General features: G+C 57.0%; 1 protein-coding gene across 5 annotated transcripts in view; it reads right to left on the bottom strand.

Moving 5' to 3' along the window:
• Positions 1-27,560, bottom strand: part of LRRFIP1 (LRR binding FLII interacting protein 1) — a 94,487-nt gene that overhangs the window by 62,738 nt on the left and 4,189 nt on the right. Inside the window, exon 1 of one of the 5 annotated variants that reach the window (XM_087819489.1) lies at positions 1,965-2,205. The exons of the other annotated variants lie outside the window; for them this stretch is intronic. Within the exon in view, the coding sequence (XP_087675615.1) occupies positions 1,965-2,030 (66 nt within the window). The 5' untranslated portion in view covers positions 2,031-2,205. Of the gene's footprint in view, positions 1-1,964; positions 2,206-27,560 lie in introns of those variants that run through there. 5 annotated transcript variants of the gene reach the window in all.

A 27,560-nucleotide genomic window follows, 5' to 3' on the forward strand; every position in this document is an offset into this window, starting at 1 on the left:
GAAGGGTAATGGGTTCGATTCCGGTCAAGGACATACATGTACCTGGGTTTCAGGTTCGATCCCCAGCCCTGGTTGGGGTTTGTGCAGGAGGCAACCAATCGATAGTCTCTCCCACGTCAGTGTTTCTCTCCCTCTCTCTCTCTGCCCCTCCTTCCCTCCCTTCCTTCCTCCCTCCCTCCCACTCTGCCTAAAAATCTATGGGAAAAAATCCTCGGGTATGGGTTAACCAAAATAATAAATAAATAAAATTCTGCAGCACACCAAAAAATATATTTTTTGCTGACCTGACAAAAAAAAGGAAGTATAACTGATTCATTCACACCAGATGGCTGTTGTGTTGGCTGTTATTTTTTTAATTGGACAATTTAAGGGAAAAGAGATCAGTGCCCCTGATTAAACAGGCAGATATCACATGTTTTAAAAGCTCTTGCAGCACCCTGGTTTTAAATCCCTGGATTCAGGGATGGTGGGCCAGTGTGGGCGGAGCACCTGCTCAGTCAGGGCCTGGTCCAGGCTCCCCTCTCACCGGCCTCTCCGGAGCACACCCCAGCCCAAGAGTTCAGCGAAGGGTTAAGGAGGCCTCTCAGCCGGGCCTGGGAAGCCAGGTGCTATTTCTACTCCCTCCTCTGGCCCGGTCCCTCCCTCTCTCACATCCACGTTCACTCTTTTCTACAGAAAGTCCCCGCCCAAAGTTCCTTCCTCTGAGCTCAGTCTTGCTGGGACCCACAGCACCCGGTTCTGGCCATCTATGGCTTGCCGAGGCCGCGCCTCGGGACACTGGCCTCTCAGCAGGGCCCTGTCCTTCCCTCCCCACGCTCCCCTCCCTGACGGTGATTCCAGGCTCTCTCTGTGAGTTCCCGGGCCCTAGGTTAAGGGGTGGAACCTGCCACAAAGGTCTGGCCCACAGCTGGTACGTGAGGTCAAGAAGCAGCACCTGAAAGGGCCTTTACACACCCACCTGCCGGGCGTAGCGAGGAAGGCGGGCCCCAAGTGCGAACTCATCATCCGAGTCCATTTCTATGCCTTCTCCGGGTTGACCTTTGGTAAGCTCCTCCAAGGTCAGGGCAGCCTCCCCATTCTGAACCTCCCACCAACACCCAGCAGGTGCTTAATTCCTACCTGGGGAAGGGGCGACTGGCTGGGACCCCAGTTCTCTGTGGTACTAACTCCATAGAATCTTTCCCGAAGTGCATCTTCTCAAATGTAAAGATTCCCACTGTGACCACCACAAGCCCTATGTCAGTGTAACGACAGACCTGGCCAATTTCAGCCAAACTACCCCACATCCATGGGGTAGCCACACCCTGCGAAGTCCTCCAAACTCAGGCGGAGGTGAGCTCCTATGGGCCCCGCCACCTCAGCTCCAGTCCAGCAACACCTGCCGCGGGATAACTGCAAAATCCTGAGGATCCTGTCTAGACCGGAGACCCCAGGAGACAGGCCAGAGCCCATCTGGGTGCTGGGGTCCCTGGGGGAGGCGCAGAAGTCAGCTCAGTCCCCAGGGGTCCGAAGGTCCAGAGCAGGATAAGTGCTCGGACCCGCCCAGCCACAGGCGGTGCCAGCCTCGGGGAGAGGGCCCGGCGCTGGGCCCCGCTTCTTGGGCTGCATTTTGTAAAATACCAAACGAACAGCTCGGAGGGAAACTCCAGACCACGCGCAGGACAGGTGGGCGGCCCAGGACCCCGCTGGGCACAGCCGGTGGCCAGGCCGTGCTGCCAGCAGAGGGGAGGGACCCCGTCCTTTCGTGGGGGGCTGGAGGTGGAACCTGCATTGGGCGCGCACGGAGCCGGGGACTGGCCCGCGCAGGCCCGCTCCCTCCCGCCGGCCTCCGCGGGGACGGTCACTCACCCGGCGCGGCGGCCGCGGAGCCCCCCCCCCCTCGCGCAGGGGACCGCGCCCGGCCCTCGGATCGTCACCAGCCCCCCCGACGCCCGCGGGCCGAGCTTCCCGCGCCCTCCGCTTACCAGCCTCTGCGCCTCGGGGCTCAGACAGTCGATCTCCTTGCTCTGCGCGGCCGCCGGGGCGGTCATCCTGCCGGCTGCCGGGCCGCCTCCCCGCGGCCGGGAAACGCTCGGGAACGCGGGCGCCGGGGTCCGAGGGCGCGGGTCCCGCTCAGCTCACCGCATCCCGGGCGCGCGGATCCCAGCGCGGGGTCGGCGGCGACGGCGCGGACTCGCCCTTCCCGGGGGCGGGAGGCGAGGCGGAGGCGAGGCGCGCTCCCCGCTTCCCGGTCGGGCGCGGCCGCAGGGGCGGGGCGCAGGTGGCCCGGCCGGGTGGGGGCCCCCGGGGCGGAGGCGCGACTCGGCCCCGCGCGCCCCGCCCCGGGCCCCGCCCCCGCGCTCCACCCGCCCCTCCCGCCCTGGGCGCGGTGACCGGTCACCAGCCAACCCGCGCGCGCCTCCGCCGGAAAGCGGCCGGAAAGGGGCCCGCGGACGGCCCCGCCCACGGGCGCGGGGGGCGAGGCGGCGGCTGTGGGAACGGGCGCTGCGGGGGGCGCCCAGGGCCCTCCGTCCCCCCCATTCCCGTGCGCGCAGCCCTGGGCGCGGCTCCCGCCGGCTGCAGCCCCGCGGCGTCCCCCACACTCGGGCCCGGGAGCGTCTGCGGGCCCCCCCCCCCCGAGCCCAGCAGCACCTGCCGGCCGGGGTCCCCCGTGAGCGCGTCACCCCGCGAAGGGTCCGCTGCCGCCGGGACGACGCAAGTGCGCGGCCCCCGGGGCGAGAACAGGCTTCCCGGGCCGGCGCCCCCGCCCGCCCCCCAGCAGCGGGCCGCGGATGGCGGGGTCCGCACACCCGGTGGCTCAGAGCCGGGCCACAGGGTCCAGAGCCCGGCAGGGAGGGCGTGAGGGGCAGGGCCGAGCGGACGGGGGCAGGGGAGCCCGGTCGCAGGGACCGCGACCCACCCCCCAGCGCTCGCCCCCTCCAGCCGCAGCACACGGGCCCCTCGTTCTGTTCAAGTCCAGCGGACGGAGCCACGGAACGTTTCCTGACCTGGCCAGGCCCCGGCCGAAGCCACGGGACATTCTGACATTGATCAGACCGTGGCCTGTTCTGGCCAGGCCTGCGCCCCGGAAGGCCCGCCAGCCAGGCCCCGGGACCGGCGCTGAGGGCCCATCTCAGAAAAACCGCCTCCCGCCTCCAAGGGGGACCTTCCAGCGGAGTCGCTCGGCCTAACTCTCTGCAAAGGCGTTTCCAGGAGTCTTGAGAGACAAGTTCACAGTTAAATGTTACATCCCCCAGCTCCCCTCTAACCTGATTCTCGGGAACATGTGGGCGCGTGGCTTTTCCCACCCACCTTCCCACCGCGGACAGGGCACCCGGCCCACGCGGCTTCGGGGAAGGGGCTCGGGAAGGACGGGCTGCGGAGGAGGCCCCGAGGGACAGGGCGCCTGAGGAGGGGGCAGGGGCGAGGGACCAGGCCAGTGAAGGCCCGGCGCGCCCGCCGCGGGAGGAACTCCGCAGGCTTCAGCCCTCAAGGCGACCACAGCGCCCAGCCTGGACGGCCAGCATCCTCCCGCCCACAAAAATAACTTTCAAAGGGATTGAAATGCCTTTCCATACTTCGTTTTCTTGCTATAACACTTTTAAATATGTTCATGGATTGCAACAATTCTTGGTTCTATGAAATTAAATGAGTCGGAGAAAACAATTTTAAGCTGTTCTACATGAACGAGTGTGGCACTCAGGGAGCATGTGTAGCAGCGACTAACAGCTCTGCGGACAGAAGTGACAGACAACGAATAAAGCAGCTGCCTTCTCCGAGACTGTTGTGAAGATTCCCACCCAGACAGGCAAATTCTAGAGCCACCTGCCACCCCACACCCTCTGACCCCACGTCCCAGGGCAGGGCCCGGGGAACAGGCCTCCTTTACCGCCTGCCTCTGAGGCAGTGCTGGGAGCCCCTGCAGGCTCCCCAGCCCCCAGGTGGCCGTGCAGGGACAGGGATGAGCAGGTGGGCTCTGGCATGAAGCCATCTGGTCCAGTTCCTGCCTGTGACACCCGTTATGGCATCGTGAGCAGGTACCTCGCCCCTGCATCTCGGGCCTCATCTGAAACGTGTCTGTGATGGTCACGCCCACGGTGTGGGAAAGACCCAAGACACGGACACGCAGACCTGCCAGCCCGATGGACACACAAACCAACGCCCGCCTGGCTGCCTCTAGGCCCCCTCTCTTCCCTTTGCTCCCAGAAAGTCCCTGCCCAAGGCACCCGGGCCTTCCTGTCCTTCATGGCAGGAAGGAAGCGGCAACACTGGGCTCAGAGGGGATGCCCGGGGGGAGACAAGCCCAGAGCCCCACAAAAGCTGTGGGGGGGGCGGTTGCAGAAGCCAAGGGTTCTGGAGCAAGGAGCAACACGCTGGCTAATTTCAGTTCCAGGAACAAGCTAACAGTACCAGCTAGTGGGCGCACAGGGCGTTCTTCCTCCACTGAGTGGGCGCGTAGCGGGGAAACGGCTATTCCAACGCGCTACTAGATCAGCCGTTTCAACCTTTCTCATCTCAGGGCACGTGAACTAATTAGTAAAAGTCTGCGGCACGACAAAAAATATACATTTTGCTGATCTGAAGAATAAAAGAGGTGTAATTTTGATCACTCACACCAGACGGCTATTGTTGTGTTGGCTGTTGTCATTTTTTTATTTGACAATCTAAGGAAAAGAGGTCTGTGTCCCTAAGTAGTCAGGCAGGTTTTAACAATTCTTGCGGCACCTGGGTTGAAAAATCGCGGTTCTAGGCAGGAGGCCGCTGCATTCTGCTGTGTTTCAGCCCAGCCGTTCCTGCGCCGGGCCCAGCCTCAGACCACAGGGCCGGCGCCAGTCTGAACGGTGAGTGGAGTGCTCAATTCACGCCTCGTGGAGTCATTACTTAGACCTCAGGCCCCAAGAATCAAGTGTAGAGGGCCTGGCTGCCTGCTGTTAATTTTATCATAAGCCCTCGCTAAGGAAAAGGGCCCCTCGCTGAAGCCCCCTACCCTCCCTCCCTCCCTTGCCCTCCCCTCCCTCCCTTCTCTCCTTTTTAACCGATAGCAGGGCCGCTTGTGAGGGTGGTAATGAGGGACCGGTGGAATCCTCAAACTTGGTTTTTGGAAAGTCCACTGAGAAGCCAAAGGAAGGGGTGTGGCTGTGAGGTCAGTGACACAGGTTCAGGGTCCCCTCCTTTTGGTCAGGATGTCTCTTTTAACTGGTCGACTAAATCTCAGACCCCTCCCAGGCTGCCAGGCAGCTAATGACCTGCTGACACACTGTTGATACTTAAACCCAGGAGCTCTGCCCGGAGAGGTCCCCTGAGGTTTGGGGAAGCTCGACTGTCTTCATTCCTAAAAGCCTCCATGCTTGTGCCCTCTCTACAAAATTAAATGTCCCAAATCTTAAAAAAAATATTTAAAAAAATGCAGTTCTCTGATGTACAATATGGTTACATGCAAGAACGTAATTTCTTTCCCGAGAAAGGAACAAAAGGTAAATAGAATGCTCTAATTTTGTTCTAGGAACATGAGACTGGTTGCTAACCAGCAAATGCCAGAACATTTAACCAATTTGGGGCCACACCCAAGCTCGGTTGACTGGTCTCCATGGTGCTGGTCGGTTGCTAGGTTCACGAGCTTGGCTGTGGTTTGGTTCTAGGGCTAAAGCCACAGAGACAACCCCTCCCGGAGTCCCCCCCGCAAAGCAGACGGCAGGCAGACGGGGCAGAGTGGCTCCCGGCCTCCCTGAGTCAGATCGCTGACATGGAAGCATTTTCCTAAATCACAGGGACATCTGTTTTCCATGAATCACTAGCCATGTGGATGACAGCAGGATAACCTTATCGATTATACTTCCACAAACAGTTACATTATTACTTCATTAATTCTACAGACAGTTACATTATTACTTTGTTACTTCTGCAGACAGTTACATTATTATTTTAGGTGGATCCTTTGACTAATATGAAAATACACTCCTTATTATGAAATGATCACCCTGATCTGCACAGCACCTAGTTCTCGAAGCTTCACACACAGCGAGGCCCACAGAAGTTGCGTAACTTGTTACAGACACACATCAGAAGAACAAAGTCAGGCCTTTAACCCAGGTCCCCACTAACAGTCCTAAGGGCACCACCTGACGCAGAGTTGTCCCTCCCCTGACCCAGCCAGCCGGGGATCCTCCCTGGGAACAGACAGTCGACAGGCTCGGGAGTGTCCTCAGCTGTCTCCCTGGGCTTAGCCTGGACCAGGGGCACTGACAAAGCGGTGCCCACACCCAGGAAGACCTGGGCCACTGGTAGGAGCACCAGATGGGGGAGCCTGCCCCTGCCTGCTGTGGGCAGAGAAAGCCATATCCCATGGTCAGCCGGCCCAGCTCAGGCCCATAGTGAACTTGACCCTCAGGCCTCCCATGGACAGAGCACCTGGGAGTGACAGCAGCTACAAAGTGACAGAGAGAGAGACACATCAATTGGTCGCCTCCTGCTTGCGCACCTACCAGGGTCGGGGGTTGAGCCTGCCACTGATGTACTTGTCTTTGGCTGGAATCGAGCCCGGGACCCTTCAGTCCACGGGCCGATGCTCTAACCACTGAGCAAGCTGGCTGGGGCCTCCTTAGACTTTCTAAGGAAGGTGAGTAAAGGGAATTTTCACTGGATTGAGTCCAAGGCGGTGGCAGAAAGCGGGGTGGAGGTATCCCGGGCACTTCACCCAGAAGTGGGAATGGGTGTAAGGTGGTGGTGTTGGTAGCGTGCCTGGGAGAGGAGTCAGGGATGCCACATCTATTGAGTAAGAGGCATGTCAGGGACAAGCCAAGGCAGACAGGCGGTTAGGGAAACAGAAAACAGAGGCCGCCCCTGGCAGCCCGCCCTCCGCAGGGTCTCAGAGCTGGGGTGAGCGGCGGAGCCAGCCGGGCAGGTGAGGGGAAGAGAGCGGGGAGCCCGCCGAGTGGCATCCGGAGGCCCGGCCACCGCGCTGGTAGAGGCCCGCAGCGGAACACGCCACGCTCGGCCCGTGAGACAGGGTGGCTGCGGCCTGCGAGGAAGGCGGGGCTGGGGGCCAGGGGTGCGCGGAGGCCTGTACATTTGTCCATCTGTTTGTAGGACAGGAAAGACCCGCGGAGCCTGTTTGGAGGTTGAGAGGTAGGAGTTCAAGGGGAGAGGAAACCGTGCAGCGGGCGGGAGGGGCCTGCGAGCCCCGAGCAAGGGGGGCAGGCGCAGGGTGGGGCGGGCGTGGGTGTCAGGATTGGGAGCTGAATGGGGATGGGGCAACCGGCGTGTCCTGAAAGGACAGACAAGACGCTCGGTGGGCAGCAGGGACTGTGGGCCACGGAGCTGAGGGAGGCTGCGGGGCCGGAGGGACAGGGGCTGAAGGGCCCGTCACAGAGCTGCCTCGACCCAGCCAGGGCCCCTCCCTGGAGCCTCAGAAAGTCCAACAGCACGGCCACCGGGTCAGATCTGAGCCACGTGTAAAATAACTTCTAATATATCTTACTCTGGAATGAAGCCCATCTCTCAAAGTGAACGGGTGAGTCCGACGCAATCCCAGAGAGCAAACTGTACCCATCTCCCAGCCCAGCCCTGGGAGCCAGCCGACCTCAAGTCCGGACCACAGTGATCACAGGAACATCCCGCATATGTTGTCACCAAGGAAACGGCCACAGGCCCCTCCAGTGAGTCTCTCAGGAAAACCGGCTCCGCTTCTCGTGAACACAGCCCTCGGCAGGTGTCAGCGGATTATTTTCTAAAACTATGGAGAATGAAAAACTAAAACCCATTTTGTGTTTCTCAGTTACACAGGGACACTCCGCAAAGTCCTCCCACCCCGGGGAACTAGAATTCAAGGAGAAAACTCCGTATAAGCTGTCAGGACAGTCCCTTGAAAATACCGTTGATCAGAAGAGTGACTTGGGAGAATCGCTTTCCTCCCACAGCTGTAACGCCCAGCCCAGGCCCCCCGATAAGAGGCGAGTGAACCCGAACAGGAAACGCGATTAAAAGAAGGCGAGCGATGCCTCCCCCAGGTCGCCACCGTGCCTTGGCTGGGGCCTTGGCCGTCCCGCCTGCGCGTGTAACGTGGGGAAGGCGGCCTGTTCCTAACGGTCGGCTCTAGGAAACACATCCCTGCCCCGAAGCCAGAAAACCCAGAACCCAACCGTGTCTACTGATGGGACTGACAGATGCCATTCACAGAAAGAAGTGGGGGGCCACAGTACCTCATCGCCTGAGCTTAAACGGTACCCGCAGCAAACGGAGGCCGAAAGGCAGCTGTGATGAATTCAAGGGTTTAAAACGCCAGGCGCTGCTGAGGAGCAGCGGGACTTGCAGGCGAGCTGACGGACAGACGGAGCATCGGGAGCGAGGCGCAGAGGCCCTGGGGCAGCACCCCCAGGACCCTCCGAGGAAAGGGGTTTTCCCGAGGGAAGGGAGCCCTGCCACGCCCTGAAGACAGGCGCCCGCCCGCACCCGCACCTGCACCCGCAGGGAGGCTTCCCTCTGCCGCCCGGTCCCCGAAACAGTTCAGAGACAAGCCGCCCGCCCAGCGAGGCCGGCTACCAGCACCCTCCTCACCGGCCGTTTGTCTGAACAAGCCTCTGTCTTTGCAGAAGATGCTAACGCAGGACAGAAAAGCCTCACCTTTGAAAAAGGACGATTTCAAGTGACCTTCAAGGGATGTTTGAGGACAAGCAGAGAGCGGCAGCCTGGAGAGACGTGTTCGGCCCGAGAGCAGAAATTCTGGAGTAACAGGAGATCAAATAGCCGCTCCTGACCAGCCACCCCCGGGATCCTGACCAGCCCGCCCCGGGATCCTGACCAGACACCCCCGGGATCCTGACCAGCCACCCCCGGGATCCTGACCGGCCACCCCCGGGATCCTGACCAGACGACACTCCCGGGATCCTGACCAGCCCCCCCCCCCGGGATCCTGACCAGCCCCCTCCGGGATCCTGACCAGCCACCCCCGGGATCCTGACCAGACGACACTCCCGGGATCCTGACCAGCCACCCCCGGGATCCTGACCGGCCACCCCCGGGATCCTGACCAGACGACACTCCCGGGATCCTGACCAGCCACCCCGGGATCCTGACCAGCCACTCCCGGACTGCGGCGAGGTCCATCAAAGGCGCCGCGCCTCACGGGCGGCGTGGGCCCGCCTCGCAGTCCCCGAGGGCGTGGCCGAGCCCCCAGGCTCCCGAAGGCCGGTCCTCCCCGGGCCTCACCTGAGCTGCCGGACGATCCTGGAGCCCGTCCCTGACCCCACTTCCACGGAGGCACCCAAACGCAATGTGGGGTCGCCTCTGCGGGGAAAGGCTAGTGTACATGCGGAGCAGGGCTCCGTAGCCTCGCGCTGTGGACACCCCGGGCCAGTAATTCTTCGCTGTGACGCCTGTTGTGGTTCACAGGATCCTGTCCTCACATGCTTGACCCAGCAGCACTCTCCACCCCAGCTGACAACCCAGCGTCTCTCCAGACACTGCCCCCTGCCCCCTGGGAGGCAAATGATCCCCACTGAGGACCCCTGATCCGGAGGGACCTGTATCTTCACCCAGGTGCCCACCCAGGTAGCAGCAGGTTGACTTACGAGTTTGTCCGGGTAAGTCACCCAGACCCATCGCTAAACATGCAGGGATGGCGGGCAGGGTAGAAATATTGCAACACACCGTCTAAGCCTGGTGGCCCGTGTTTTCATCCCGTGAGAACTCCAAGTTTATCTAAGAACTCCAAGCCCCCCCCGGCCCCCCCCCGTGGTTACTGTGGTCAGGCCTAACCCCACCCTCAGGGACAGGAGGAGACACCCACCCCCAGGGACAGGAGGGGGCACCCACCCTCAGGGACAGGAGGGGGCACCCACCCCCAGGGACAGGAGGGGGCACCCACCCTCAGGGACAGGAGGGGGCACCCACCCCCAGGGACAGGAGGGGGCACCCACCCTCAGGGACAGGAGGAGACACCCACCCCCAGGGACAGGAGGGGGCACCCACCCCCAGGGACAGGAGGGGGCACCCACCCCCAGGGACAGGAGGAGACACCCACCCCCAGGGACAGGAGGGGGCACCCACCCCCAGGGACAGGAGGAGACACCCACCCCCAGGGACAGGAGGGGGGCACAAGGTGGGAAGGGAGCTGAGGTTTGGGGGCCACATGGTCACCCAGAGTGAGACCTCAGAGGCGGGCTGGCAGGAAGAACACTCTAAGTGACAAGGTCGAGAACCGGTGACAGGCAGCCACCTGCAGGGTCCACACAAAGAATGCAGGTGACTGTACGAAGCCCTGACACTTCCAAAGCAGAGGTTTGGGAGGAATCTGCTTGGAATCCCAGCTCTGACACTTGCAGTTTGTAGTCCCGGCCCTTCCAGACCGCCTCCCAGCTTCCTGTGTGGGACGGAGAGTGACACAGCCCCCAGACGGATGGCAGGCGACAGCGGGAGCCCAGTCTGGCACCGGGGGGTGCCGTCCCCGAGAGCCTGCAGCACGCGTGTGGGTTATTCTGAAGCACGGGTGACTTTTCCTGCAGGGTAAGGGGCTCTGGGATTAGTTCACACAGGTTCCGGGCAGCCTGGCGTCACTTAGTTAGCTTGGATTAGGTTACAGCTTTAATCAGCATTTTGGGGGCACGTGGGGAGCTCTGCCCTCTCCCAGGCAGCTGCCCACCTCCAAGCCCAGAACGTTGGCTTTGCCCCATTGCCATTGGTGTTCTGATCCTGCGACAACTGCGCTGTGACTGTGACTGTGTGAAAAACCTACGTATGCAGACAAAGGCTGGAAGGAAACGCGGAACAAAAGAGCTGCCCGGTTTACGAGGCGGGACTGGGGGAATTTTATTGCTTCTCAGAGCACCTTGGATCTTGTCAGGATGCTCTTTAAAAGTCCAACAAACAAGCTACTCAGGTTAAGGAGCCTGAACTTTACCCAGGAGGCCGCCGAGGAGCCGCTGGCGGTGTCTGGACTGGGAGGTGGGGTTTGTTGGAGCACGAGATCTGCAGGCTGCGGGAAAGGCCGAGCGTCACCCCACTGCTCCTCTCCAGCCCTCCTTGGCGCTCTCACGGCTCAGCCATCCCGGGAACCTCAGAGCTGGCCCGAGTTACATTGTATCTTACGCTGTATCCGCTGTATCCGCAAGTTGCTCGATTCAGAGCATCCTCCCGGGGCGTCGGCACTGAGCCTCATTGGGAAGCCGGGGGGGCCGCCCCCCCAACCCGCTGTGTCCCGGGGGACATTGCTGTCGCTTCCTCCGCCTAGGCCCTGCTTCTCTCTTTTTATTTTAAAGAAAGAAAATACCTTTAATTTTAATTATTTTTCAATTACAGTTGGCCCGTAAGATTCCATTACTTTCAGGGGAGTCCTGCTTATTTATTAATTCCTAAATGCTACTTTCAGTAGGATTTTACCTTTTTGTTGTTCTTTTTAAAAAAAATCATCACTGTGGGACATGGGAATGGTGTGGGTTTTTGTTTATATTTTCATTACAAACCGTTTCCCTGGGCTCTCAGCTTTAGGCCGAGTTTCGGGTGAGACTGACTCGTAGTCTCAAGCGCCCCGCGTTTTAGCTTCTCTCCCGCAGCCATGGAGCCGAATCTTTGCCCATCTCAACCACAGAGCTCACGCGATCGTAATGGTACCGGGCCTGGCCCACCGGCTCCGCTTCAGGGGGACACCCTGCAGCTCGGGAGAGACAGGACCCCGCAGCGTTGAGAGTCAGCGTTTGCTCCGTGATAACACGCGCGGGACTCGGGCTGGTGAGACGTTAAAGGGCCTCGAAGCGGCCTGTAAGGAGCATCGGCCGTCATCACCGGACACGGCGCCTGAAAGGAGACGATCACCCGTCTCAGGACCACACGCTCTTGCCCACGGGCTAGACTCTAACACTGACCAATAAAAGAGAAACGGCCCGGAGAGGTGGAGAAGGAACAGCCTGAAGTCGGGAAAGGGAACTGTTATTGTTAGTGTCAGAGGACAGTTGTTATCTGCAGGGAGGGGCACCGAGGCGGAGGACAGGGAGCTCGGGGTCCAGGGCCTCAACAGCCTCTGCCTGCCACTGGCTGTTGGCCTTGGACAAGGTACACATCCCATCTCCCTGCCTCAGTTTCCCCATCTGAAAACAGGGGCAGTAACAGTACTGAGCTCATAGGGTCTGTAAGGGTTAAATGAGAGGTTATTTGAAATCAGTGTTTAAATAAGTGAAATGCTAAGTGCAGTGAAGGTGCTTGGCCTAGAGGATGCACATTCTTAAAAACAGCTCAAGGAGCATTTGCTCTAAGTCTAATGTGTCTTGTCACCATGTTCAGGGAGACGCGTGGGAGGTAACCTTTGCCCTAGACCAGCCCCCCCCCCCCCCCCCCGCCTCCCCGCCCTGCCCGCCGCCTGCCAGGCTCCGTCGGCCGCTCCCTCTGCCCCTCGGAGCCACGGCTGCCCGAGCACCCTGGCGCAGGGGACCAGATCGCCCCGTTGAGCCCACACAGCCGAAATCCCAACTGGAATTCCCAGTGCCGGGGCCCTAGCACAAGAGGCTGAACTTTGTGACAAATGCTTCCTCTCGGTCCCCGGTCACTTCCCGGCTGAGGTAGGATCTGGCCGCCAGCCGTGAACTTCTCCAGACACGTAAGGAGGAAGGGCCGCGTCCCCCAAGAATGGAATTGGCAGCAGATGCTCCCGAACTTCCCTTCTGGGGTGAAGACTCTCCTACGGCAGAGTTTTTTCAAAAAGAAGACGTTTTCTGCCCACAGTGAAGCAGCCAAGAGACGACCCAAAAGACAAAAATAGTCAAAGCTCTGAGCTCTGATATCCTGCGATTATTTAAAGTATTTGCCCTACGTGTAGAATAAAATACAGTAGAGCCAAGTCTACCTTTAAGCATCTTTATCTCCAGAAGAAGGCAAAGGGCTGTGGCCGGAGGGAGACACCGCCGCGGGTGCCGGTCACACCCCGACGGCTGCCCCCTGGTGGCCACAGGTGGGCGTTTCCGAGGGGCCTGTGCCGGAGGCTTCCCGCCGGCTCAGGGCATCAGACAACCAACAGAACGATGTAGGGACGGACTTCAGGGCCTGTGCGATCAGCATGTCCATCCACACGCAGTGCCCAATAATTAATACTAAGTACAAAATCCAGTTTAGTCTTTATAAGTGGGAGCAACCAAGCGTCCACCGATAGATAAATGAATAACGTCCCTGAGTTCTGTCTGTACAACGGACTATGATTGGAATAGCCTTAGAAAAGGAAGGGGTCCTGCCACCTGCCACCTGCCACCTGCCACCTGCCACCTGCCACCTGCCACCTGCCACCTGCCACCTGCCTCAGTGTGGGAGAAACCTGGGCAACATTACGGAGCCTGAGAGAAGCCAGCCCCAAAGGACAAAACCTGTGTGATTCCACTTACATGAGACACCTGGAATTGTCCGTTCATGGGGCCAAAAAGTAGACGGGTGATGGCCAGGGGCCGGGGGGCGGGCCCGGTGGCAGCAGGGGTGGGGTGGGGGCGGGAGGCGGTGAGTGTTTAACGGGGACAGTGTTCCAGTTTGGGAACATGGAAAGAACTATGGAGATGATGGTGGCCGTGGCCGCACAACATTGTGAATGTGCCTAAAGCCACTGAGCTGTGCGTAGGCTGGGGGTGGGTGGGGAGGGAGTAGGGTGCAGGGGGTCAATGGGGGAAAGGAGGGGGGCGTCTGTAATACTTACAATAATAAAGATAAATTTAAAAAACGGATGCGATGGCAAATTTTATGTTATGTGTATTTAACCACAATTTAAAAAATGATTTAAAAAATTCAATTTACTCTTTTGCTTATGCAACTCCACCAAACGAAGCAGAGAAGAGCCAGCATGGCGTTTTCCCCAGAAAACAGAAGTGAGACGGTGTGCGCGCTAACCGCGTCCACGCGACACTGGCCACGCGACGGAGTAGCAAGTCTGTGTGGGGAGAAAGCTTCAGAGAACCGGACAGGAGCAGCGCCTGTCTCTGTCTAAAACCACCTCCCTCCCACGAGCTCTCCGTGCCTGAGGCCAGCAGAAAGGGAACGACTGCAGGCATCACAGCCCTACGCGAAGGTTCAGGTGTCATCAGAGAAAGGACAGTGAGTACCGGCGCGGTGGCATCCCCTGCTGGCAGGAGCTAATTTAATTTCCTAAAAAAGAAACCGGCAGGCAGGCACTGAGTATATACATTTAAATAATTTTACCATGAACTTTTATTGGAAAAGCAACACGCAATAGTAAAAAGGTATGTTAACCAAATTCACAGAGCCAGAAAGTAGAATGGCGGCTGCCAGGGGCTGGGTGGGGAGAGGGAACGGAGACCTGTTGTTTCATGGGGACAGTTTCAACTAGATGTCTCAACAAGATGGAAATAGTCTGGAGACGGATGGTGGTGACGGTGGCACAGCAATGTGAATGTCCTTTATGCCACTGAACGAACTGTACACCTAGAAATGGTTAAACGGTCGATTTGATGTTATGCATATTTATCCACGATATGAAAATAATTTATTTAAAAAGTTTTACATCATAAGGAAATGGCCACGTCAACCCTGGGAAATCAACATTGTGACACTCGGTCCAGCTCTACAGACGGTGCCCATAACAAGTATGTAACGGACGCAAATGCGTAGGACAGTGTCCGTGCACGTGAGCACACATGCAGCCCCCCAGTGATATCTGTGAAAAGTAACAGCAGCCAGGGTTCAGAGGAAACACATCAAAACAGAGCCACAGTTGTGTTTATGTTGTAATGAGCTTATAGATACAACCATGTTCCTTTCTGCTGTCTGATGTTTTTTCCATGAGCATGTACTACTTTTAAAGGGGGGAAATAACACAAAGTTCATTTATTTGAAAAGAAAGGAAGGACGAAAGGAAAACAATGACCTTTATGTTTTGTGCTCCTGCAGGCTCTGCAAGCGAACCGGGGGGACTGCAGTTGGGCGGGTGACCCCTTTGAGCTCTCCCCTCCCTCCGTGGGGAGGGTGCCCTGCCCAGCAGGCTGGGGAAGCCTGTGGCCAGTCTCAGAATAACATCTCTAAGTGCTTAACACAAAGTATACAGGTTACAGAGGAAACAGATCATCCTGAAACACATTATCAAAATACACTTTTAAATTGGGATACATTGTATCCATCAGAGACCAGTCAGGAAAAAAGATACTGCACCAGCTATGTTAACAGAAGTAATTTAACACAGGGGCCCACTAAATGGGCTGGGTGGCCGAGAGGCAAAGGGGACTCAGGTGACACCGAGGTAGCAATTCAGGAACAGCTAGGGCGGGGCTGTCCAATGGGGGAGGGGCCTCCAGAAGCTCGGACAGGCTCCAGGATGGCGGTGATTTCCGAGCTCCTGGAAAACACTAGAAACAGAACCAGCTGCAGCTGCGGGGCGAGGAGCTGTTGCTGGGTGATGCTCCCAGAAACAGGAAGCAGACGGGAGGGGCAGGCTCTCTCTTGGCTCCCGCACAGCTTCCCCTGTGCCCTGTGGCAAAGCCCCGTCAGAGGGGGTGCTCAGCTCCTCCCTGGCATCTCAGGGCCGGGAGGAAGGGGGTGGGGGGTGGGGGTCTGGAGAGGCACCCGCGTAAAACCAGCACACGGATGTGTCTCTTTGTGTGTTAGTGACCAGGGCTCACACCTACCATAACTGCCCAGGGGGCTGCAAACACTGTGAAGTGTCGTGAGGTACCTGGGGTTTCTACCGATGACAAAGTCACACATACCTGACCCCACGTTCATAACTGGTGATAACGCTGCTTTTTTTCCTACCCAAGTTCAGGGAGCTCTGGAAATCTAGTAAGGCCCCGCCTCGGCGCATACCTCTCATTTAACTGATGTAACAGGCCCCTGCATCATGGATCACATCTGATCTACATCCGAGCGCCACACAAAATACAGAGAACACTCGCGCTCGCCCCACACTCACGGGGCCGCGGGGGGAGATATCGGGGTCCCTGGGTGGTCTTCAGCCTCCCTGGGCTCTGTCAGCCCCACCACTCAGTCCCTGAGCCCCGAAGCTGTATTTCTAACCCTGGCTTCTCCAAGCCTCAGCGCACCTGCGAGCGTGACGGGAATTCCCACAGGCGACTCAGCTGCCCCAGATCCGGACAGAACTGTCGCGCCGGCAGTCTTTCTCCTGTGCTTCCCCCAAGGCTTTATTAACATCTGGGTCTCCGCGACCTCACCTGCGAGGGACAGGCAACCACAGTGAGGGCCTGTGGCGCTGCTGTGAGGACTAATGAGGCGGCCTTGCGGGGCGCACGGCACGGCCGGGGCTTCAGTCAATGCCGAGCATGCCGGTGGCGGGTCCCTCCTCGCACACGTCCCTCCTCTCCTCCCTTCGGCCCGTCGCCCAGCGGCCGCCTCTCTTAGTTGCACCTCAGGGCACCCGCCCAGCCACTGCCTTCTCTCAGGCCTCACATCGCCTCCAATGATTAGAGTGACCCCAAATAGCCCCCCCAATAATGCTGCAGGTGTAAGCTCGCCCACTCATCCATTCACTCATTCACTCATCCATTCACTCACTCATTCATTCATTCATTCATTCACTCATCCATTCATCCATTCACTCATCCATTCATCCATTCACTCGTGCATCCATTCACTTATGCATTCATTCCCTCATTCATTCATTCATTCACTCTCTCATCCATTCATTCATTCACTCTCTCATCCATTCATTCATTCACTCATCCATTCATTCATTCACTCATGCATTCATCTGCTTGCTCACCCTTTCATTCACTCGCTCATGCATTCAATCAACAAACATGGACTGAGGACCTGCCATAGGCCTGCTGCAGGTGTACCAGTGAAGAAGGGGCCGACGTACCTTCCAGAGGGAGACTGATGTTAAATCATCGCACAATAAGCAATTAGTGATCACTGTGGTAAGTGCCACGACATGAAATAGAAATATCCCCACACCGTGCCGGGCGAGGGGAATACAGACAGAAAACAGCTCTGTGCCTCCTGGGGACGCGAGTGAGAGGCAGGGGACAAGGTGGGGCCTCTGTGTCTCTGAGAATAGGGCAGGGTCCCATGTCCTCCTAAGTGTCTACCAGCTACTCTGCAAGCGGCCCTGGCGCCAGCCACCAGCCCTCCCACCACTGACCCTGGACATCTCACACACCAGGGACAGCGGAGACGCTGCGCCTTCTGGTGGCAACTTCAAGACTTTCAGAGCGACTCCCAGGTCTCTTTGTTTCACTAAAACGACTTCGAAGCACTTAACAGCGTTTGTCACAGGAGGCCCCAGCCTCCACCGAGGAGCCTAGTTACCCACCGGTCTGTCCGAGTTTATTTAACACAGAAACAAGATCATTCTGTCTCCCGCAGTGAACACACCCGTCAAGAGGAAGCCCGTTTCCGAGCAGCGTTCCTTTCTAGAAAGTTCTTTTTTATATAGAATAAAGCTCTGCCACCCCGGAGCACCTGTCCTCATGCAGACTATCACTTGTTTCTTCCAAAGGCGGCCTCCACGCCTTGGCGCCCACGGCCTCCTCCCCGGGCCCTGGCCCCGGACACCGGCTCCCACAGGCGAGTCCGTTAGGGGGAGCGACCGAGCCTGCTGTCGGTGCCCGGTGTCCAAGGCTGGCTCGGCCTGTCCAGCCAGTGGCCTCTGGGTCTGTTAGTTTTCCCCTCACAGGCCCATCGCCGAGGGCTGTTGGGGAGATGAAAGCAAAGGGCCTGGTGTGTAACGAGCGCTCGGTAAACGCCAGCCATGGTCTTAGCGAGGGTTTCGGCTCCTGGAACAGCCTCCTCGTCTTGCGGGGCTCTTGCTGCGATGGAGCCAAGGTGTCCGGCAGGAGGTGGCTGGGATGTTGCCCGACGCTGCACACAGGCTGGGTCCCAGGTGCCTCCCGAGCTTGTGAAGAGCAACTGTACCTGCTCCTGGGAGCCAGCAGCAGGATGGAGACGGACATCAGCGGTCAGCAGGAGCCCTGAACGGCCGGAGAGCATGCACACGCGGGCACGGAGCCACGCCGGAGGGAGCCGCGGGTCTCTGCCAGAGCCCAGCCCCCGACCTGGGGCCACTCCCAGCCCGCTGGACTTTCAGTCTAAGTGGTCTCCCCACCTCTGTGATGTCACGGAAACTGCTCAGGCTGAGGCTGCCAGGGGCTTCCGTCCGCCAGGTTCCAGGGACATTCTTTACTTGTGTCCCTTTGGGTCTTTCCACTGCACTCGACACGGCCCATCTCCCTCCCCAGCCCGGGGACCCTCCCGCCCCCGGGACACGTCCAGAATGAAACTCCACTCTCCCTGCCCTGACTCCCCATGAGCCGGACCAGGACGTCGCACCATCCTCCCGAAGCCTCGTCAATGGGAGCCTGGAGTCAGGCTTGTTCCGCGGAAGGGCCACAATCTTTATCATTTTTTTAAAAATTGATTTTAGAGAGAGAGGAAGGGAGAGGGGGAGAGAAAGAGAAACATCAATGAGAGAAACGTCGATCGGCTGCCTCCCACACGCCCCCTACTGGGGATCGAGCCCACAACCCGGGGCTGTGCCCTGACCGGGAATCGAACCCGCCACCTCTGGGCGTATGGGACGCTCAGCCCCCTGAGCCACACCGGCCGGGCATCTTGATAATTTCTTAAAACCACAAATTCTAGTCACTTTTGTTAAACCAGTTTCGGCTGCTAACATTAACCAATGCACTTTAATCCAGAGAAAACTGGGTTTCGCTATAAATAGCCGGATGAGATTGGGAGCACGAACTGTCCCAGTTATAAGGCGTTATTAACGGATTCTGCTGCAGGACAAACAGAACTTCAGGTCGGTTTGCGACCTCCCGTCACACACCTACACGGCCAAGAGAAAGGCAAACAGACATTCAGGAGCTGGGCCCGGAGAAAGGGTTTACGGGGCACATGACAGGCGCCACGCAGTTCAACCCTGAGTGACAGGCCCGCGCCCTGCGCCAGGCTGGACGGCGCCCCCCGGCGCTCAGCCCCCGGCCCCCGCACCCGCCCCATTCGGAAGCGGCTCAGGACTGGCTATGCTGCGTTCCCTGGGACGCGTGTGTGGGTTCAAACCTCCTTTTCTTTCTGGGGAGCTTGAGTAATTTATATTTTGAATATTCTGCTCCATTTCGCCTTCGGAGACCCCAGTTTGGCAGGTGCCGAGTCTCCTCTGCCTGTCTGACCGCAGCAGCATCTGCCGACGCTTGAGACGCAAGAGCGCAGGGCCGGGCCCGCGCTCCCTCTGCGGGCCTCTGCTCCGAAGCCAAAGGCGTGCTCTTCGAGCGCAGCTTCCCCTCCTCCCCGAAGCGCCTGCCTGCGTGATCCATGAATAAGTGAGCGCGTGTCGGATGGACAGTCCGCGGGGTGCACGCGGGGCGGTGGGCCCTGTGGCCACTGCTCTCAAAGTCCAGCCGAAGCCTCACACAGACGGTTGCTCAGTGAGCGTCAGTTGATTTGCTGACCTCAGAAAGCATTTCTATAGATACAGTAAACCGTGACTCTCGACTCGGCAAAACGGGGCATAAATGTAATTTGAGTAAATGTATTCAAATCTTAAACCCCACGCCTCATCCCTGCCCAGTGCACCAGCCTTTACCTTTTCTCTCATTGCCCTTATTCCAACCTTAATGGCATAAAAAAGACCTGGAACGACCCAACAACCCAAAGGGAATTATATCGGCAGCACCGGATTGCTCAGGCAATTTTTGTTTGGTTTTATCTAGTTTTAAAACACATAATACAAATTGCTACCAAAAATCAGGTGTTTTTTTTTTAAGGCTACATATGTAATTCCTCTCTCCCCTCCCTGTACCCCCTGCCCCCCCAATTCCTACACACAGTTGCAGGTCCAGGGAGTCAGGGCCCAAACAAAAATGAAATAAAACAGAAACAACCTCAAGGACAAACCCCACAGTTCACTGCATGAGCAAGTCTCAGGCCGGGAACCAATCGTCACGTTTTAGAAAATAAGAAGAGATCAGAAGGAGGGGCCCACGGTGTGGGGGTTCGAGTCGTTTTCAGCAGCTGTCTGGCGAGGACACAGGAAGCCTCTCGCTTTGTCTTTTATTATTTCAGTTGAGGGTCTGGATCATTTTGTTGTTGTTCATGAGATTGGGTTTCGGTCAACACTGGCTGCCGTGTTGTTTTCTATGGTGAACACGCAGAGCTGTTTGGTTAAATCACATGCAGTGGAAAATGTACCATGTGCTCAGCAAGGGGCAGCTTCCATCCCTGGGTGGGGGCGGCCAACCTGCCCACCCGCCCACGCGCGCCCCTGGTTTCAAAGAGGGTGGATCTGTAGGTAATTTACGAATCAACAGAATGTCACCCGGCCCTCACCAGGGTGGATTTTAGTCATCTAGGTTACCACCATGATTTCACCTTCTTAGAAAAATGGCAAACGCCCATTTTCCTTTTGAACATAAAAACCTTCTCCATTAGTGGTGGACGCTGAGTCCTAAATAAAAAGCCAACAGCCCTGTAACCTCGTCACGCAACTATAATTTCAAAAATTAGTTTTGGTGGTTATGCCCTGGAATAGCAGTTCCTATGTAGATTTGTACATAAAAATATATTTTTAAAAGTAATTGAAGCGCGAGAGCTGCTCCCACAGGCCGGAGCCTCCCGGACGGAGGGACCCCTGGGAGGGCGGCCACCATGTGCTGCTTTTCAAATTAGTGACTCACAGTGTGAAACAAAAACTGGCATTTAAAACTGTTCTGCATGAGCCAGACAGTGTTGACATTTAAAAAAGACACTCATAAACCACGAAAGCAACTAAATACCTAGGAAACAGCAACATTGTGTGGATAACAACGCAGGGCACTGTTTGGCCCAATAGTTTGATCTACATTAATTTCATCCTAGGTGAAGATTCTGCTTCCACTCTGAGCCATCCTTGGGTTTCCTGATTGTCAAGTTGCCTTTATTTCAAATGTGGAAAATGATCTCACTGGACAGACAGACCTGTGGATGCTACAGCACCACAGAAGGGCAGGGCACCCTCACTGAAGCCCCGAAACACAGTGACAAGGGGGCACTGGGCCTGACGTATGGAATCAGCCCCCCCAGGAGTGACCCCGCAGCGTGGGCCCGGGTCCGAGTCCGGACCCTGAGCAGGTGTGTGTCCTTGGGTGCGTCACGGGGCCTCCAAATTTCTCTTTCAAGTAAAGGAAATGCGGTGGAGAGAAATAATCTCTAACACCCCTCACATTTCTATGTTATTTTCATCATTGGATTTGAACGTATTAATCTAGGAGAGCACTTGGCAACTGTCACTGTTTGATCAGCTCAGCGAGGCGGCTTCACATGTACCTTCTCCAGGTGGGAAGAGCTGCTCCCCAGCCCGTCCCAGAGGCCTAAATGCCTCCCCAACACTAAGCACCCAGTGGGCATGTCCTCTTGGCACCGGGGACAGGAATGAGGTGATGAATGGCTCCGAAACAAAAGGCAGGGCTCAGAGCTATTTGCGGGACTGCACTGCCGAGTTCCTATCTGCTGACCCCCTGATGCTGCCGGGTGGAAACGGTCCCAAGGGACAGGCGGGGCCTGGGGAAGCCAGGCCCACCCTCCAAGTCTCCTCCAGGGCTGCCCAGTCCAAGGGCCAGGGGATGAGGCTGGCAGCTGAGGGAGCTGTCACCTGCTGGAGCCGTTCTGAGGGCCCCAACTGTGGGGAAGCTTTAATCACAGGGTCCCAGAAGTAGAGCCGAGACTCGCTGGGCCACTTTGCTGCCCCCGATGAGGTCACCGCGACTAGATTAGAAAGAAGGCTTTTCAGTTCTACACTGTGCAGGGCCCAGACAGACAGCAGATACGGGAGGCGCAGCCCACTCCCCGTGACCATGTCCCTCTCCTGGTGAAACGGGGACAGCGGGTGCAGGCAGGGCCCCTGTGCAGGGACAGGCATGGATTCCAGGGACGCACGATCGTGTGTGTGTGTGTGCGCGCGTGTGTGTGTGTGGTGCGATGTGTTAACAGCTTTACAGAGGTGCAATTTACACACCATAAAACTCATCCGGGTTAGGTGTACAACTCAAGGATTTTTAGTAAATTGGCGGCTAAGTATAACCATCACCACATCTAATTTTAGAGCGTTGCTGTCACCCCGAAGGTATCTGCTTTAGATCATCTGCTTGGTGTGGTGGCTCCGGCTGCACCCGCAGCCCCGCCTAAAAGTTACACTGTAGCAAGAGCCCACTGGATGTTTTGTTGCCTCCAGGGTCGGTTGCCATGGAGAAGTAGCAAAAGCAATGCTTCCTCTCTTAACTTTGTAACACTTCTTATGTTTGCCCTGGATCCTCTCTACAGCCAACTCCTCTGCAGAATGACTCCCCCACTGTGTCTCTTTTTACCTCTTTCTGGTCCCCAGTCTCACCCCACCTCCAGCTGGCATTCACACCGGCTGTGCACTGGCCCCTACAGCCCAGCCCCACCCCAACGTCTCCATCCCCCTTACCATTTTTTTTTTTTTTGCAGCAAAATATACATAACAAAATGTAACATTTTAACCATTTTTAAGTGCACAGTTGAGTGGCATTAAGCACATTCACATGGCTGTACAACCGTCACCACCATCCCTCCCCACAACTTTCTCAGCTTCCCTAATAGAGAACCTGCCCCTGTTAAGCCCTCGCTCCCATCCCTCCCCCAGCCCCTTGGTGGTCACACGGCTGCCTTGAGAATTCTTTGGGGTGAGGGGCAGCTGGAACTGACACATCTCACCCACTATATGCCCAGAAGGGAGAAAGAGAGAAAATCCTGAAAAGGTGAGTTTTTTTGGAATTTGAGAAAATGAAGTAAGAGGTAATAAACTGCTTGGTTTTGGGGGTCTCCTTCTTCCCTGGAACCCCGACATCCTTCCCTGCTTTGAGGGACCCTCTCCAGACCATGAGGCTCGGGTTCCCCCCAGGTCTGGACTGCTTGGGCCAGGGAGGTGGGGGGGGAGTTGTTTCTCAGAAAAAGGGGTTCAGCTGCTCACCACCCGAAGGCAAGCGAGGCACAGAAAAGGCGAGGCTCCATGACTTGCCCAAGGTCAGACAGCAAACGTCCTAGTCGGGGACCTGGGGCCGGGGTCCTCTGACTGAGGCGTCTGTTACACGGGGCTGCAAAGCACACTGTGGACGCCCGAGGATGAACCGCCTCCGATGTGTGGCCACGTCGCCTCAGAGAACGGCCTCCAAAGGACGGAGAGGGGAGTCGGGTCAGCGGGGCGAGACCCTGCCAGCAACGGGTCCTGGTCAGTCCCTGGTTACACACAGTGACCGAGGAGGGTCGCCGACCTCCTGCTGTGCTTTTAAAAGGACCTGACCTTTCGAATGTTGCTGCGAAGTCGGGCTGACTCTTAGCAGCCAAGCTGGGCCTGCTGATGGGGGCGCAGGGGGGAGGGGGGCTTACAGGTGATTGTGTGGGAAAGCACACGCCGGTTATGGTTGGGACAGTAGCTTCATTAATGCAAAAGCAGCTCAGTGGCACCGTGAGCCCACTCTGCCCCCTGCGTGTCTCCTGGAGAAATGAACCATCTTCGTGGACAGGCCCAGGGCCGCAGGGAGGGAGCCTGCCTGCCACCTGGGACAGGGCCAGGGAGCCCTCCTGAGGGCCAGGCGGGCCTTTCCTGAAATAATTCAAGAGTCTAAATGCCGCACAGGAAGCTGTACAGACGGGATTAATTATCACTCTACAGGGCCTGGCGTGGACGGTGTTAGGGGTTCTCCCTGCAACACTGTTTTGTATTAAACCACAGTAGAAGCAGCTCCCTGCGGGGCTCCTCCCACCACACGCAGGACAAGAGCGACTCAGTAACTGCCGCCTTCTAGTCAGAGAAGCTGAGAAAGGCTTAGGAACGAAAAACTAGCCCAGCCGGTGCTGCTCAGTGGTTGAGCGTCACCCCATGAACCACGGGGTCCCCGGTTCAATTCCCGGTCAGGGCACATGCCCGGGTTGCGGGCTCGATCCCCAGCAGGAGGCAGCAGATCGATGTCTCTCTCATTGATGTTTCTATCTCTCTCTCCTCTCCTCTTTCTCTAAAAAAATCAGTAAAAACATATTTAAAAAAAAAAAAGAGTGAAAAAATACATTAAAATGGTGACACTATTCAAGAAAACCAAAAATCCAAGTAAAGAAGGTGTGTTAAACCAGAAGGAATCTGGAAGCTGGGTTCTCAGTTAGCGAGGGGGTGCCGGCCGGGTGCGCTGTCCTCTGCAGATTGTACATAAAGACGGGGCCAGCTGCCTGACCCCCAGGGGATCGCGACAGAACACAGAACATTAACGTGGTTACAGTTGCTTCCTGTCTCATCCCTGCAGCCTGGGGTTCAGAGGACAGGAGGGGGACAGGGGACCAGAGAGGGGACAGGGGACCAGAGGGGGGAAGAGGTCCCTGTGGAGGGGCTGAGCCTGTGGACACGGCTGGTTTTCAGACTCTGTCACCAGGAACAGAAAGAAGGGAGAGAGCCCACTTTCTACGGCACAGTGTCCTCAGCTCTGCTGAGCTATTTTAAGAAGCTCAGCTGTGAACAGCAGAAGCAACATGCCTGGTAGGAGATATGGGGACACCGTTAATCCCGAGAAAATGTGCTGTCACTGGCCTTTCTGTGTATACCAGCCAGGCCCCTCTGATCTGGGTGGTGGGCCTCCGGGGGGTAGGGGATCTGGGTATCAGTGGGCCACCCCCCAGTGAGGTTGAAGGGGGGACTTCCCATCCCTCCTCCAGCAGCATAGCTGGGCTCTCCAGTGGGCAGGGGAGCGCAGGCCCTACCCCGGCACTTACTGACCGACAGGTGGCTCCCGGCCCTCAGGGGGTCTTCAAATGGACAGAAGCATCACTTCCCGGCCCCTTTTCCCAGGCTGCTGCCCTCCCTCTGCTGGTGGGCGCTGTGGAAATGCCACCCTCGGGGTTATGGGAGGATGGTGGGGCACAGGTGGAAGCACCTAGCTTAGTGTCCAGGTATCACCCAACGACACTGTCCCCTCCCTGGTCTCCGGCTGACTCCCTCCGTGAAGGCCCCGGGACCAGGCAGAGCCACGAGCAGCATGGGGACACGACCCCGTGGGCTTGGAATGCCAGCCCTGCGGCGGCTAACCCGGGGCAGAGGCGGCTACCGGCAGCTGTCGCAGAGGCAGCCACAGGGACGCCACCACTGGCCTGCTATTCCCGGAGCCCACCTGCACCGTGCAGCCTCGGCTTTTCCTGGAGAGGAAGACGAGTGTCTCAGCCCTGCTCCCGGCCCAGCCGAGTCAGGCCTGCACGGCCCGCTGGCCCCAAGCGTGCCCAGGACCACTGGGAAAGGGTGACTCCGTCTGCAGAAAGGAGCCACCCGGCCCCACAGGATGTCACATCAAAGACCCCCTCTCACCACCTGCACCTTCATGCCAACTGGTGTCCACAGAGGCAGTGAGAAGGTACTGCTGTGCCTGCGATTTAAGGGCCATTCATCACCTCCTCTGTACCCCCTTCAACTCGGGCACAGCAGTAACTCCTGGAACACAGCAGAGGAATCCGATCGGCAGCCAATGCCCCAGCTGCCAGAGGGAGCGCAGCGTCTCCGAACCCCGCCCCACCCGGGCTTTCCGGGCACTCGGCCCTCCACTCTTCTAGGAGCTGTGCCGTTCCATAAGGTGGCTGCTGCCATAGGTGGCTATTTAAATGGAAGTGAATTAAAATCACATAAAGTTTATTTAATTTTAAATCTTCACCTGAGGATATTTTTTCCACTGCTTTTTCAGAGAGAGTGGAAGGGGAGAGAGAGAGAATAAAAAACATCGATGTGAGAGAGACACATCGATTGGTTGCCTCCTGCACGCACCCTGACTGGGGATCGAGCCTGTGACTGAGGTACATGGCACTGTTCAGAATCGAACCCGGGACTCTTTAGTCTGCGAGCCAACACTGTAACCACTGAGCAACACCAGCCAGGGCTACCTGTGATTCTTCCACTCACTCCTCCACGCCAAGAAGTGGTGGAAACATTGCAAGTTGAGCTGCCCGGGAGCTCTGCCCAGTTCTGGCTCCCACATACTTGCTGACTGGAGTTTCCCCGAGGCCAGGCCCCTATCACATTCTGCCGACCTAAACTCCCCAGGTCCTCCAGGTCAGTTCTCAGAGAATTTTCCAAATAAACACGACTTAGCCTTGATGCCTGAGCTATGAAAATCCTATTTTTATAACTGCCTTTGTTTGTTCACCTGATTTGACGTTTCATTCCACACTCAGGAGAAGACTACAGAAGTGACTCGTCCCCTTGCTTGTGCTGTTTGGCCACCAGAGATGAACTGTGCTTCCCTGGTTTATGGCTCAGGTTAACTTTCAACTTTCCTCTCAATCCCCACCATGCCTTTAATCAGAAATAAAACTCTGTCCATAGGCACCAAATTAGAGCATCTGGCTCGTTACCATTCTTTCTCAGAAAGATACCGAAGGATGTGTTCCAGCAAAACGCGATAGTAATCCAAGAAAGAAGACAACACAGAATCCAACGAAAACGACAGGAAAGTGGCAAAGGGAATTCCTGGGATGGTGCAAAGGGCACAACAGCTGCAGCAAACCCTGGGCGCATCAGAGCAGACGGGGTCTCAAGGACAGAGGTCTCTGGGGGGGACATTTCCAGGGGGAAATAACGTGGAATTGATAGATTATCTGATTTGTTGAAAGATACAGAAACTCGTATTGTGAGGAGTTCTGTTGGAAAGTTGGTGAAGAATCAGGTGTGATAAGATATGTAGACAGAAGAGCAATTGGGAAAAAATAGAAATAATGAACCCCTGAGAAGGCAGAGAGTTGTGCAAGGAGAGACGTCGGCGTGTGCCACCGGCTCTGCGGTTAATGCTGTGGTGTGACATCATCATCACTGTCACCAGCATTTACCGTGTGTCAGCCGTCGCCCTGCGGTCATTTCCTGAAACATCTCACTCACCCTCACAAGCACCCTTTGAAAAGTGCACTCTTAAGTTTCCCCATTTAACCCAGGGGAAACTGAGGCACAGAGTGGTTATGTAACTCGATCTAGGTCACGAAACAGCATCCGGATCTGAACCCAGGAAATTTGACGTTAGCAACCATCCTCTACCGGTCCAGTGCCCCGTCTGGGACTATTATTTAACCTGAACTTGCACTGTAAAGATGGTGTGAAAATGTGGAGAAAGGAAAGTGGGGGGGAGGCCTGAGCTGCAACCATGAATACCAAGTTCTCACCCCGCACGCCAGGAAGCCAGCCGGCAGTACCTAAAATTCAAAAATCCACACACAGTGCACACGCATGTTATTTGTAAGGGGGGATGCTCACCAGGCCAGTCAGCCTGGTAAGACCATTAGACTTGGCCTTTACCGGGTGACATGAGAAGCACCAGAGAGTTTATTTTTATTTTTATATGTCTATTGATTTTAGAGAGAGGAAGGGAGAGTCAGAGAGAGGAAGGGGGAGAGAGAGTGAGAGAAACATCAATGATGAGAGTCACTGATCAGCTGCCTCCTGCGTGCCCTTTGCTGGGGACCCAGCAACCCGGGCATGTGCCCTGATGACCTGACCGGGAACTGAACTGCGACCTCTTGGATCCTAGGTCAATGCCCAACCGCTGAGCCCGCTGGCCGGGCACCACCGGAGAGTTTTAATCAGAGATGTGACACATCTGACATATTTTAAAAGGGTCACCCAGTTGCTGCGTGGAGAA

The sequence above is a fragment of the Miniopterus natalensis genome, chromosome 8, assembly GCF_054644295.1.
Source record: "Miniopterus natalensis isolate mMinNat1 chromosome 8, mMinNat1.hap1, whole genome shotgun sequence".
Lineage (NCBI taxonomy): Eukaryota > Metazoa > Chordata > Mammalia > Chiroptera > Miniopteridae > Miniopterus > Miniopterus natalensis.